The sequence below is a fragment of the Bison bison genome, unplaced genomic scaffold (genome assembly GCF_000754665.1).
Source record: "Bison bison bison isolate TAMUID 2011002044 unplaced genomic scaffold, Bison_UMD1.0 scf7180017864495, whole genome shotgun sequence".
Classification (NCBI taxonomy): domain Eukaryota; kingdom Metazoa; phylum Chordata; class Mammalia; order Artiodactyla; family Bovidae; genus Bison; species Bison bison.
In genome coordinates, this window is record NW_011495054.1 from 5795129 (window position 1) to 5807868 (window position 12740).

General features: G+C 39.8%; 1 protein-coding gene across 1 annotated transcript in view; it reads left to right on the forward strand.

Annotated features, from left to right (window-relative positions):
* CCDC64 (coiled-coil domain containing 64) overlaps positions 1-12740 on the forward strand; it is an 82893-nt gene that overhangs the window by 2759 nt on the left and 67394 nt on the right. Inside the window, exon 2 of the mRNA XM_010828835.1 lies at positions 3447-3662. Coding sequence (XP_010827137.1) covers positions 3447-3662 — 216 coding nt within the window. The remainder of the gene's footprint in view (positions 1-3446; positions 3663-12740) is intronic.

The window sequence follows — 12740 nt, forward strand, 5'->3', positions numbered from 1 at the left end:
CAATATGGCCAAAAAAAAAAAAAAAAAAGAATAAATGTTCTTGTTAAACTTTTTTGTTAAAAAAAGTAAGGTGAAAATGATTACATAATTGGGTAGTAGATTTAGTTAAGCAAATGCAGGAGTCCTTGTTTACATTCAGTGCTTGATCCACTTAAATAGTATTTTTTTTCTTTGTATCTTTCAATAACCATATCCTGGACTTAGGAGAATAATATGCTTTTTTGGTTCGTGGCAGAAGTCCATTTCTGTAACAACCAATTTTAGGTGAGCTAGTGATACTAACTTCTTCAGAGTTTTAAATAAGCTGTTTTTAGAATGGTTTTAGATTTACAGAAAAATTGGAAAGATGGGACAGTTTCCATATGCCCTGCCCCCAGTACTTGCCATAATTAGTAAACCAATACTAATACAGTATTATTAGCTATGAGGCTTTCTTGGTGGCTCAGATGGTGAAGACTGTGCCTGCAATGCAGGAAACCCGGGTTCCATCCCTGGGTTGGGAAGATCCCCGGAGAAGGGAATGGCTACCCAGCCCAGTATTCTTGCCTGGAGAATTCCATGGACATAGGAGCCTGGCAGGCTACAGTCCCTGGGCTTGCAAAGAGTCTAACACGACTGAGCGACTAACACTTTAACTTTTTCATTTAGTTTAATTAGATTTCTTTGGGCTTCTCTTGTGGCTCAGCTGGTAAACAATCTGCCTGCAATGTGGGAGACCTGGGTTCGATCCCTGGGTTGGGAAGATCCCCTGGAGAAGGGAAAGGCTACCCACTCCAGTATTCTTGGCCTAGAGAATTCCATGGACTGTATAGTTCACGGGGTCGCAAAGAGTCAGACACGACTTATTAGCAAATAGATTTCTTTAGCCTTTGCCAAATGTCTTGTTCTGTTTCATGATACCCTTACATTTAGTTTCTGTATCTTCTTAGTCTCTTTTTTCCTGTATCAATTTCTTAGACTTCTCTTGTTTTTGATGACCTTGACAGTTTTGACATGAACTTTTTTCTTTTTCTTATTGAGGTGTAATTGACATATAGCATTATATTAGTTTCAGGTGTAGATATTACCTTTTAAAGTACAGTGTAACCCCAAGAAACAGGGAATAGCATGGACAGAGCCTGACGGCTACACTTTCTGATATTCTTCCTAGAGTTTACTGGTTAATTTAGCACTTCACTGAAAATGTAATTCTGGGAGAAACCTTTCTTTTCTCAGAATAGACAGAAGGCTAAGTTCTGTATGTACGTTAATAGGAAAGTCTTGACTTTTTTCCCCAGAGTGTTGGGAAACCTGAATTAGGAAGAAATGTAAGGACAGAAGAGATTAATCAGCATCACTTGTCCTCAACCCTGCCTCACTCCCTGCACGTGAATTAGATTGTTTTAGTCGCTTAGTTGGGCTGTTCACTAACAGCTGTTTGCGGAATATTTTTAAGTCTCTCTGTTCTTTTAGAACACAAGCCTAATTTATCTGGCCTCTCAGTAATACTGTGATTACTGAGTTCTTGCTGTTGCCTTCTGCTCAGTCTTTTCCATTTTGGAAAAACTCAATAAAACCAAGTATCACAATTTTAGAATTGTAATTACCATTTACTTCTGCATCTCATCTTTCTGAAGTTTGTGTAGTGACTAAAACATCCTCATTTTTGGAAGTTTAGCAAAATGAGGGAAGCATAGAACAGAAAATTTTCATGCTGAGAAGTACAAGTCCCTCTCTTGAGAGAAAAATCTTTTTTTAGGCACATCTCAGATGTGAAATAATGAGACTGGTTTTCTCGTATAACTATACACTGCCCCTTAAGGCTTTCCAAAAGAGGCATCCTAAAAACATTTGAAAGGTGAGAACTTAGATGGAATAAGAGTGTAGATTCACAAGGTGAAAAGATGTCTGAGTACGCTGAAGGAGAAGATGCAATTGCCTGTCTTAGCCTGTTGAAACAATCTCAGTGCTTGATAGTCAGCCTTTAGTGCATCAGAATTTCCAATAGAACCTAAATAGATGAATGGGTAGATAGACAGATGCCTTCCTAGGCCTCATCCCATTCTTTACTGAATCACAGTCTGGAATTAGTGTTTAGGTGGATATATTTTGAACAGTTATATCAGAGATTTTCTGACAGCAAAAGTTGAGGACCATTGCTTTACTTCTCATATGCATCTCATATACTCTGAGGTATTTACTTGGTTTTTTGGTACTTGCTATGCTTTTTTTATTGTTTATTTTTTAAATCTATTTATTTGGCTGCATCGGGCCTTAGTTGCAGCAGGTGGGATCTTTTGTTGTGTTGCGTGGACTCTAGTTGTGGCCCGTGGGCTCTCTGGTTGTGGGATGGGTCAGTCAGTGTGTCACGGAGGCTTAGTTGCTCTGTTCCAAGGCATGCGGGATCTTAGTTCTGGATCAGGAATCGAACCCACATCAGCCTGTATTGAAAGGTGGATTCTTAACCACTGGACGACCAGTGAAGTCCTCATACTATGCTTTTTAAATAGGAGAACATACTTGCCTCTGAAAAGAGGCATTCATATTTATCTTACGGAAACAAAAAGATGTTCTTATTTCCTTCAATCCAAAAAGAGTTCTTTTCTGTTGTTGCTCCTTCAAACCATCTGTACTTTTCCTGTATACCATTTGTCACACTGTACAACATAATACTTTTATCAACCTCTCACTAGAGTGGAAACTCCATAAAGGAAAAGATCAAGTCTCTTTTGTTCAACATTACTTCAATGACTAACCTATAACAGTCAGTCAGGAATGAATGAATCAGAAATAAACATGCAAGGATCGTAGGCCATGATTTAATAAAAGTAGGCCTGAACTTGCCTTAATGATTCTGAAATGCAATGCTATATATAGCAGCAAATATTTATTGAGTTGTTATGTAGAGCATTAAACAGTCAAGTAAGGGAGACCCCAATCCCAGCTGTCCCATTTGCTAGAACAGACCTTAAGCTGGTTGCAGAATCTCTTCTGTTGCTTCATTTTAAGAAGAGGTGGTTGATCTGGAGGATCTCTGAAGTCCTTTCTGTCTCTGAAAATTCTAAGTGCCTGGTGTTATACCAAACATAACAGATGACAGCAAAAGAAGCTTTCTCAAGGGCTTGTTTTAAGTTGCTTAAATGTGTATTTCACTGATTAATAGATGACTTACTAAATTTCAGGTGAGTTCCTAAGTCTAGAACCCCCATGTCCAAGGACAGGAATAAACATAATAACATTAAGTATTTCAGTAGGAATGCGTTCTCTTTGTGAAGTTAGCCTTCCCTACTCTGGCAGAAAGGGATATTTTTGCAGCTGTGAAATGGGCAACTTGTCCTACATGGCAGAGTGTTTTGTTGTGCTGACTGACTAGGAAAAAGAAAAGTTAGAAGAGTGTGAAAAGAGAAAAAAAATTAATGACTCTGGAATTTTTTAACAGTTTAAAAATCCTCTTCATTTTCACCCAGCACTTAGAACAAGAGAAACACGAACTAAGAAGACGATTTGAGAACCGAGAAGGCGAGTGGGAAGGGCGTGTGTCTGAGCTGGAGAGTGATGTGAAGCAGCTTCAGGATGAGTTGGAGAGGCAGCAGGTTCATCTACGGGAAGCAGATCGAGAGAAAACACGGGCCGTCCAGGAGTTATCAGAACAGAACCAAAGGTTATTGGACCAACTCAGCAGGGTGAGTCACGAGTTAAGAACTTATGGTATTAGAAAAAAAGAATTTATGGTATAAAATACTAAAAGTTGAAACAGAGCTTCTGTTTAATGTCATCATATATATGGTAAGAGTAGTTCTCATTTTTGTTGCCTTTGGTATTGATACCAGTAAATCAGGTATTTTTCACCTCTTAAGAATTTCGACTGGGGTGAACTAGGTGCCAGGAGCAAAGACCCTTGCTTGTCACCAACCAACTGTGAGCATTTGGCAATCATTTAACTTGGGAGTCTTCTCATTTTTAAAATCTAAGAGTTTGCTTAATGATTTGATGTTCCTTATAGCTCTACAAGTCTGTGATTCTTTTACCTAGAGAAAGTCTGTCACTGGTAAAATTACGTTAATGCATTTAGTTCAGATATTAAATGGTGCCATCTTTTAAAAAAAATAAATTTACCGTTTTTCTTTTCTTTTTTTTAAAATTAATTAGTTAATTTATGTTTGGCTTCCCTGGGTCTTGGTTGCTGTGCTTGGACTTCCTTGGTTTCAGCGAGCAGGGGCTACGCTCCAGCTGCAGTGTGCAGGGTTCTCTTGTGGAGCGCGGGCTCTAGGTGCACAGGCTCCAGTAGTTGCGACCCATGGGCTCAGGAGTCATGACATTGGGGCTTAGTTGCTCCATGGCATGTGTGATCTTCTGGACCAGGGATTGAACCCGTGTACTCTGAATTGGCAGGTGGAATCTTAACCACCGAAGCACCAGGGAGGTCCAAATGGTGCCGTCTTTAAACTGAAAAGCTTAGGGAAAATTTCTAGAGCAAATGATTTTCAGTGTGAATGTACATTTCTTATTATTTAAATATGAAAAGAGGTATGTGTAGCCGTATATATAAAATGTGTTCTCTTTATTTCTACATTAAGTAGAAGTTCTTTATTTGTACCTTTATAGTGTGGTGTCATAGAAGTATTAATTAACCAAAGTCAAGAGAATGCAAAGAAGGAGTATGAGAGCTGAGTAGGTGGAAATCTAACTTAAATACGAGCACACCTTTTAACAAATGCAGGAATGTTGTTAATGCCCTGGTCTCTAAAGCCACTTACTTTTGAAAATTAAGAGCTGGATTTACTTTTGTACCTCGTGCCTTCTTATGTATTGAAAATAAAACAAGTTCAGTTACTCGTTTTAGAGGAAAAAAGAACTTCTACTCTGATCACACCCCTAAGCACAGATGCCCTTAGGAGAGCACTGCCCTTGTCTGCATGCTTAGTGTTTGGTGCTTAGGTCTCTGGGAAAGGCTCAGCTAGAGCAGCACGTGAAGTTATTTCACTAGGTTGTGTCTTAGTTGCTTCTCATGGGGACCTTGTGCTGTGCTTAGTCGCTCAGTCGTGTCCAGCTCTTCGAAACCCCGTGGGCTGTAGTCCACCAGGCTCCTCTGTCCATGGGGATTCTCCAGGCAAGAATACTGGAAGGTTGCCATGCCCTCCTCCAGGGGCATGGGGACCCTGAGACTGGTCTAAACCTCGTGCCTCACCAGGAAGTACAAAGTAAATGCTACCACTAGAGAAAGGGAGAGGAAGGAGGAGAGGATGGAACCAAGGGCGCCGGGGGCCAGAGCGGGCAGGGGAGAGACCGAAGGGGAGATGCCAAAAGCTTGGGAAAGAGCTAGTCACAGGAGCTCTCAGAATGTATGTGAAGATGAGAATTCAGGTGGTGGTGGAGCTGCCTGCAGGTTTCTCGCTAGGGAATCAGACTGCCATTTGATTGGCTGGAACGGAGGGGCTGGACAGTTCTTCCGGAAGTCATTACAGGGCCAGCTCAGGAGCCTTTCAGAGTCAGTTCTAAAACCTTTTTCAGCAACTGGGAAGGGAATCTCTATCCTTTTGAGATTATATAGCTTTTTGAGACTTCATCTATCATTCATGAGAAAATTTTTTAAATTATTGATTTATGACTGTGCTGAGTCTTCATTGCCGCATGGGCTTTCTCTAGTTGTGGCGAGCGGGGGCTACTCTCCAGTTGCAGTGCTCGGGCTTCTCATTGCGGTGGCTTCTCTTGTTGCGGGGCATGGGCTCTAGGGCATGCAGACTGTAGTTGTTATGGCGTGAGGACTTGGTTGCTCTGCAGCATGTGTGATCTCAGTTCTTGGGCCAGGAATTGAACCAGTGTTCCCAGCATTGGCCAGGACCCCTGGACAACCAGGGAAGTCCTTTCATTAAAGATTGACCAGGTCAGCCTGGCCAGATTGATTGATTTGTTCAAAAACATTTAATACTTATTCTGAATTAATGTTTCTTACGGAGACTTATGAAAGGAATACAACAAACCAGAACAATTTAAGAGGAAATTATTTATTGGGAGCTGAGTTCATGTTACAAAGTGACATGAACAGAAGCCGCCTCAACTCTGCTTTTTGATCTGGTGAAAGATAGGTGGTGGGAGAAAGCAAGTTTTAACATAACATAGGGAGAGCCCTCAACTTAGAATTCAGACACGTGTTGAATCTTGACTCTGCTTCTTTACTGGGTGACCTTGTTTATGACTCCCTCTCCTTATCTTTGAAATGGGGGTGAAAAGTTGTACCTAATGCAAGTGCTGTTGAAATCGAAATGAGATAATGTGTTTATGTTAAGCAGAATATGAAGTTAAAGAATTTGTTTCAGTGCTGATGGTTATTTTACTAAGGTAGTATTTTTATAGTTGAGATTCCTGTGCCTGATTTTTCTGTAGACAATTCTGATAAGTGGTTCCCAGAAGAATATGGGAGGATAACATTTCCACTAGATCTAGATTCTTGTTATCTTCTCTGGCCTTGAATGTAGGCCCTTGATGAGTTTTGTGGCTTTTCTCCTTTCTCTCTTTAAGCAGGCCAAGCCCCTTGGGTTTCCATCAGCAGCCAGTTTAGATTGCATTTTATTATCATTTTATTAACTGAGTATTCAGAAACTAGAGGAGTGGAGTACTTTGAAGTGAATTAAGATTCTCTTAGGACAAGTTAACAACCAGCAAAAGTAGTAGAAGGCCATGCTTTTCTTACAGAGTGAATAATGTGTTTTTATAAGCATGAAATGTATGATATCTAAAATGTGTTGATATTTCCGTGATGCTTTTGTCCAGAGTATTTTTTTATTGAAGTATAGTTGATTTATTTGTCCAAAGTATTTTTAAATGTATTTCCTTTGCTGCCATGGCCTCCATGGTTTTTTTTTTTTTTAATGTTTGTTTGTTGAGATAGGATTCATATACCATAATATTTGCTTTTTAACAGTGTACAGTTTCACCATCACCACTATCTAATTATAGAACATCTCACACCTCTCAAAGGAAGCCTGTGCCCATTAGCAGTCATTCCTCATTCCTAACCCCCATCCCACACACTGACACCTGAAAACCATTAATCTACTTTTTATCTCGATGGGTTTGTCTGTTCTAGACATTTCATGTAAATAGAATCATACATATGTGACCTTCTGTGGCTGACTTCTTTCCCTTAGTATAATGTTTTCAAGGTACACCCACATTGTAGTGTATATCAAAACCTCATTTTTATGGCTGAAGAACATTCCATTGCATGGATACAACACATTTTGTTTATTGATTCATTAATAAATGGACATTTGGGTTGTTACCACTTTTTAGCTTTTATAAATAAGGCTGCCATAAACATTCATATTCAGGTGTTTGTATGACCAAGATTCTTTTCAGCTCTAAAATAGAATGCTATAATATATATCTCATAAGCTTTCGGATCCACGTTATGATGATGGAAGGGATGGGAATTGTCCTAATTTTATAGCTGAGAAAAACTGGAGGGACCAAAAGATATGTGGCTTACTTAAGGCTCTTCCAGTACAAGACTGATGAGGGTTCCTTTGCCTCAGTTTCAAATTTCTAAGGTAGCAATCAAGGTCACAGGCTTTGGAGCCCAGACAGCCCTGGGACCAGACACCAACTATGTTATGTACTAGCTGGGTGAGTATGGGAAAGTTTTCCCACTTTTTAAAATTTTACTTTCATTCTCTGTATAATGGAAACAATAGTATTATTACTATTATCTGATGTTGTTATGAGGATGGAATGAGGTAATGTATGTAAACTCTAACTATGATATCTAGCATATAGTGAGTGCTCAATAAATGGTAACCATCATATCCTCCTCATGAAGATGAGATTTCTGCATCTAGTCCAATGTTGATTCTCTAATTTGAGAGGATGGAAGAATCTGAAGTGTCCCCAGCACTTATCAGCATGTTAAAACTGTTTTGTCTAGTAGTCAAATCTCTTTTCAAAAATATTTGTGTAAAATTGACCCTCCTGGGAGTTGAGTTAGGTTTATCCTGTAGCACTTAGTATTGACATTGCTGCATATATCCTGAGGATACCTTTGTTGTTGTTCAGTCACTAAGTCATGTCTGATTCTTTGTGACCCTTTCATGGACTGTAGTCCACCAGGCTCCTCTGTCATGGGATTTCCCATGACAAGAATGGGAAGAATTCTGGAGTGGGTTGCCATTCCTTCTCCAGGGGATCTTCCCAATCCAGAGATTGAACCTGTCTCCTGCATTGCAGGTGGATTCTTTACCACTGAGCCACCTGGGAAGCCTTTGTTTCTTCTTTGTAGAAATGTCTAGTTAGGTCTGCTCCCCATTTTTCAGTTGGGTTGTTTTTTTGTCGTTGAGTTGTATAAGCTATTTGTATATTTTGGAAATTAAGCCCCTGTTGGTCACATCATTTGCAAATATTTTTCCCCATTCTGTAGGCTGTCTTTTCATTTTGTTTATGGTATGTTTCCATTGCTGTGCAAGTTTGTTTGTTTTTATTTCTGTTGCCTTGGGAGACTGACCTAAGAAAACATTGGTACAATTTATGTGAGAGAATGTTTTGCCTATGATCTCTTATAGGAGTTTTATGATGTCATGTCTTACGTTTAGGTCTTTATTTTTGTGTATGTTGAGAGGATATGTTGTAACTTCAGTGATTTACCAGCAAGTGGCCAGCTTTCCCAACACCACTTGCTGAAGAGACTGTTTTTTTCCATTCTATATTCTTGCCTTGTTTGTCGAAGATTAATTGACCGTAGGTACGTGGGTTTATTTCTGGGCTGTACCACATCTTCTTTATCCATTCATCTGTTGATGGACATTTAAGCTGCTTCCATGTCTTGGCTATTGTGAATAAGGCTGTTGTGAACATAGAGGTGTGTTATCCTTTTGAATTAAACAGTTTTGTCCGGATATATGTCCAGGACTGAGATTGGTAATTCTAGTTTTAGGGAACTTCCACAGTGTTTTCCTTAGCAGCTGCACCAGTTTACATTCCCACCAGTGGTGTCGAAGGTTCCCTTTTCTCCACACCTTCTCCAGCCTAGGAATGAGTGGAAAGCAGGCTGATGTGACCATGGTGCCATTGGCTTAGGAAGATGAGGTCAAAGGGGAGTAGTCAGTGGCCAGGTGATGTAGGCCCTTTTCTGCCATGATACAGATTTGGGGTTTTATTCAGTGTGCTGCGAAGCCAGTGATCTGCTTTTGGCAGAGGAGCATCAAGACCTGATCGATAACTGTTTTAAAAGTTTACTCTAGCTACCATGGGAGAATGGATTATAGGGGCCAGCAGTGGAAGCCTAGAGGTCAGGGAAGAAGCCACTCTCCAGTGGAGAGTTGATGGTCACTTTGGTTATAGAGGTGATGAGAAAGGGTTAGATGGGGTGTATGTTTTGAAGGTAGAACCAACCAAGAGTTTTGAATGGAATGGATGGATGTGAGAAAGGGAGTTAAGAAAAGAATCATAAAAAATGACTCCTGGATTTTCATCTTGGGCTCCCTAGGGAATGGTGGCATCATTAACTTGAGAGACCAAAGGCTAGAGGAGAGGTTGGAATATAAAATCGAATAATTACTGTTGGATGAAGTTTGAGCTACCCTTAATATCCATGTTGGTTTCATATAAGTAGAACAGTGAGAATTCTGTTGTATTGAGGTGAAATATTGCGTTAAATTTCCCACAGTCCTCTGAGCACTCTCAGGGCCTGAGGCTCTGTTTTATAGTGCCTTCTGTTGATTGTTCCCAAGAATTTATTCAGAGTGACTGAAGCTGTATTCAGATGAGTTCTCATTCCGTCTAGCCCTGACTTCTACCCTCCATGACCCCCCTCTTCTCGTTTGTCCCCCACACTCTCAGCCGCTAGGAGAACTGCTCTTCTGAGTTGGTGTCTGTGGAATGACGTGAGTAGGAGGAAGTTGGTGCAAACAGGTGCTTTGTCTGTCTGCTGCCTGTTCTAAGCTGTATTCCTCAGTCTGCCTCTAATGTCTTATCCACACACAAAGAAGGTAGGATGCACAGTAGCTGGAGCTAATCTTCCTGAAAAGACTAATTTTCCCCTGAAGAGCAAACAGATCCCTGTTCTTTAAACAGCTCATTTGGGATTAGCAGCTCTGCATCCGTGTACTTTTTGAAGCAAATTTCTCCCAGGTTTCTTTCTCAGGGTTAAAGGCTTTAAAATCGTGACGGTTGTGGCTCTGCCTGGTGACACACAACCATCCTTATTTCTAGAACACTTTACAGTGAACAACAGCTGCTCATCAAAAGTAGTTTTAATTATTGACTGGGCTTTTGGGAGCAGGGGCCTGTATTTTACTTGTCTTCTCCTTAAAGTCTGTTTCATTTACCGGTTTTGTGTTGTAGAAAAAAAGACATGGCAGTTTTTAGTCAGCTTATCCTTGAAAGAAGTTTGGAAGACAAAATTATTTTCCAACCAGACAACAGTAAATTCAGACTTCCAAAAGGACACATATGGGACCTTCTGAGATCTCATTACCACTCTGTGATGAAACGGATAGCAGTTATTCTTTATTTGACAGATAAGAAACTGATCATCAGAAAGTCAGTGAATTGCTGAAGGCTTTAAAGTGGTTATGGATTAACTAGTGATGTTAAGATTGGTTTTTGTACCTTTTCTAGGAGAGGTGGTCAATCAGAAACAAAAACCTCCTCACGTGTATTTCCATCTCGCTGGCTTGTTTTGTTGTTGTTGATATTTGCTGCATGTTGTTTTGGATGCCCCTTAACTTCAGAGTCACTGAGTAAAATGCATCCAGAGGTTTAGGGTCCACTTTCAGCAGCTTGTATTTGTTTTGTCAAGGAGGTACTATGAAGATTGAGAAGGATTTGTTAAGAGGCTCACTTCAGCTAGAAGAGAAAAGGGGTTTTTGCCTATAGGAGCTCTCTGTGAAGACAGCATTTTCAGCTTTTTCCAGATTGGTACTGTTGCTAATTAGTAGGTTAAACACATTAAGGTGATAATTGCTTGTTCGTTCAGCATATGGGTGTTTTTATGGGTAGATTTGTATCTTGATTATTTGAGACTGATCTTAATTATTTATCCAGAGAGAACCGTGCCTGATTCAGGAATCTTAGGTTGGTTCTGTTAGTTACAACTATATCGTGTTTTGATTCTCTTTTTCAAAAGAGGAGAGCCAGAGGTTCTGACACGTTAAGTCTAAGTTTGGGGGGTTTCCAGGCCCAAGATTTAGATGAATCACTGTGGGAGTAGGTTTTCTTAATGCTGCTAGATTTGACTTAGTACATTGGTAGTCAGGTTTGTTTTTTTTTTTAACCTGGGTTCCCTTAGTCTCTGTAGACAGATTAGTGTGCTGTGTTGGAGTGATGGAAACAGAATTAAATGAGCTGCCCCTGCCTGATGTGAGGTGAGGCCTCTAAGTTTTATACCTGGCAAATGATTGCAAGTGATAGTAAGGTTGGCCTTTACTGGCAGAGAAAACAAAAAATGGCCACAAACTATGCACTCTGTTGTTACCTATGCTGGCTGGCCCGCAGGTCTGGTCCCTAAATACTGTTGCCTTGAAAAATAATGTATCTGTATTCAGTGAGTAAACATAATCATTAATATAATAATCGTAATCATAATCATCAGCAGAAAAGCTGATAATGTTTTAACTGTGACAGCGTCTTCTCCATTGTTCTTCATTGGTGTCCAGGACAGTGATCCAGTATTCTCATATAATTTTTAGAACTGAAAAAGAACTTCCAGTCTAGCTGGACTAGACTAGAAAATGTTTGTAAAATGTCTTTTTGGAGCTTCCACAAATTTGACTGTTTTTAAAATTTTGTCACGCTCTGAAGAGTCATTACCAGAATACACATATCATGTGCCCTCTTAAGATGAGCGCCACGTTAAATGAATGAAAGGCCGCTGGTGTCTCAGGCTGTGCCGCCAGCTCACCTTGCCTTTGTGCCCTCTCCGGTAACTCAGTAGTATGACACTGTTGTAAGATGAACTGCGTATAAACTGGTCGAATTTGTAACTACTTCAGTGCTTTAAAATCAAAGCTGAATCCACAATTACATTGATACGGAGTAAAGCTAGTACTATCATCCTTATCCTCCAATTTCAATTTTTTTAAAGACCTAGGTATTTTTAATGATCTTCTAAATCTTAGTTAAATTTATAAAATATTTAATATTAATAAAAGGTTACCCTTATCTGTATCTGTTTATCGAGGCTTCTTATAAGATTATATATGGGAAAGCATATGGAGAGGGAAAACCCACCCCCACCACCACACTCATAACTTGGACAGCCATTGGTTTAGATCAGTGGTTCTCAAACTGTGATCAGAGGAGCCATAGGTTTCCAAGAGGTACCTCAGAATAGTTTGAAGGAAGGAAGAGCTGAAAGGGACATTTTGCTGGTGGATTCCTGTCCCCTCCCCCATTTCCATTTCAACCTGAGCAGTTTTATGTTTCATGTATTAAAGTTCTGCTTAATATTTTATTTGTAAAAAATATTTTTTCGCCTGTATATTATAACATGATTTGTAAATCACTAATCCATTAGTGAGTAGTTAAGCTGAGCAGGATGGCAGACTGCTGTAAGTGTGCCATGTATACCATTTTGTTCCAAATAGAGAAGCTGCTGGTCTTTTTGTACTCAGGCAATATATCTGATAATCACAGATTTGAATAAATTCCTTTGAAGCTATAACCTGGAATAGAATTTCCAAAGAAAAAGGATGTGTTTTTCAAATTGCCCTAGGGTAGTATGGTGATTTAGTCTCTAAGTCGTGTTGGACTCTTGGGACCCCATGGAC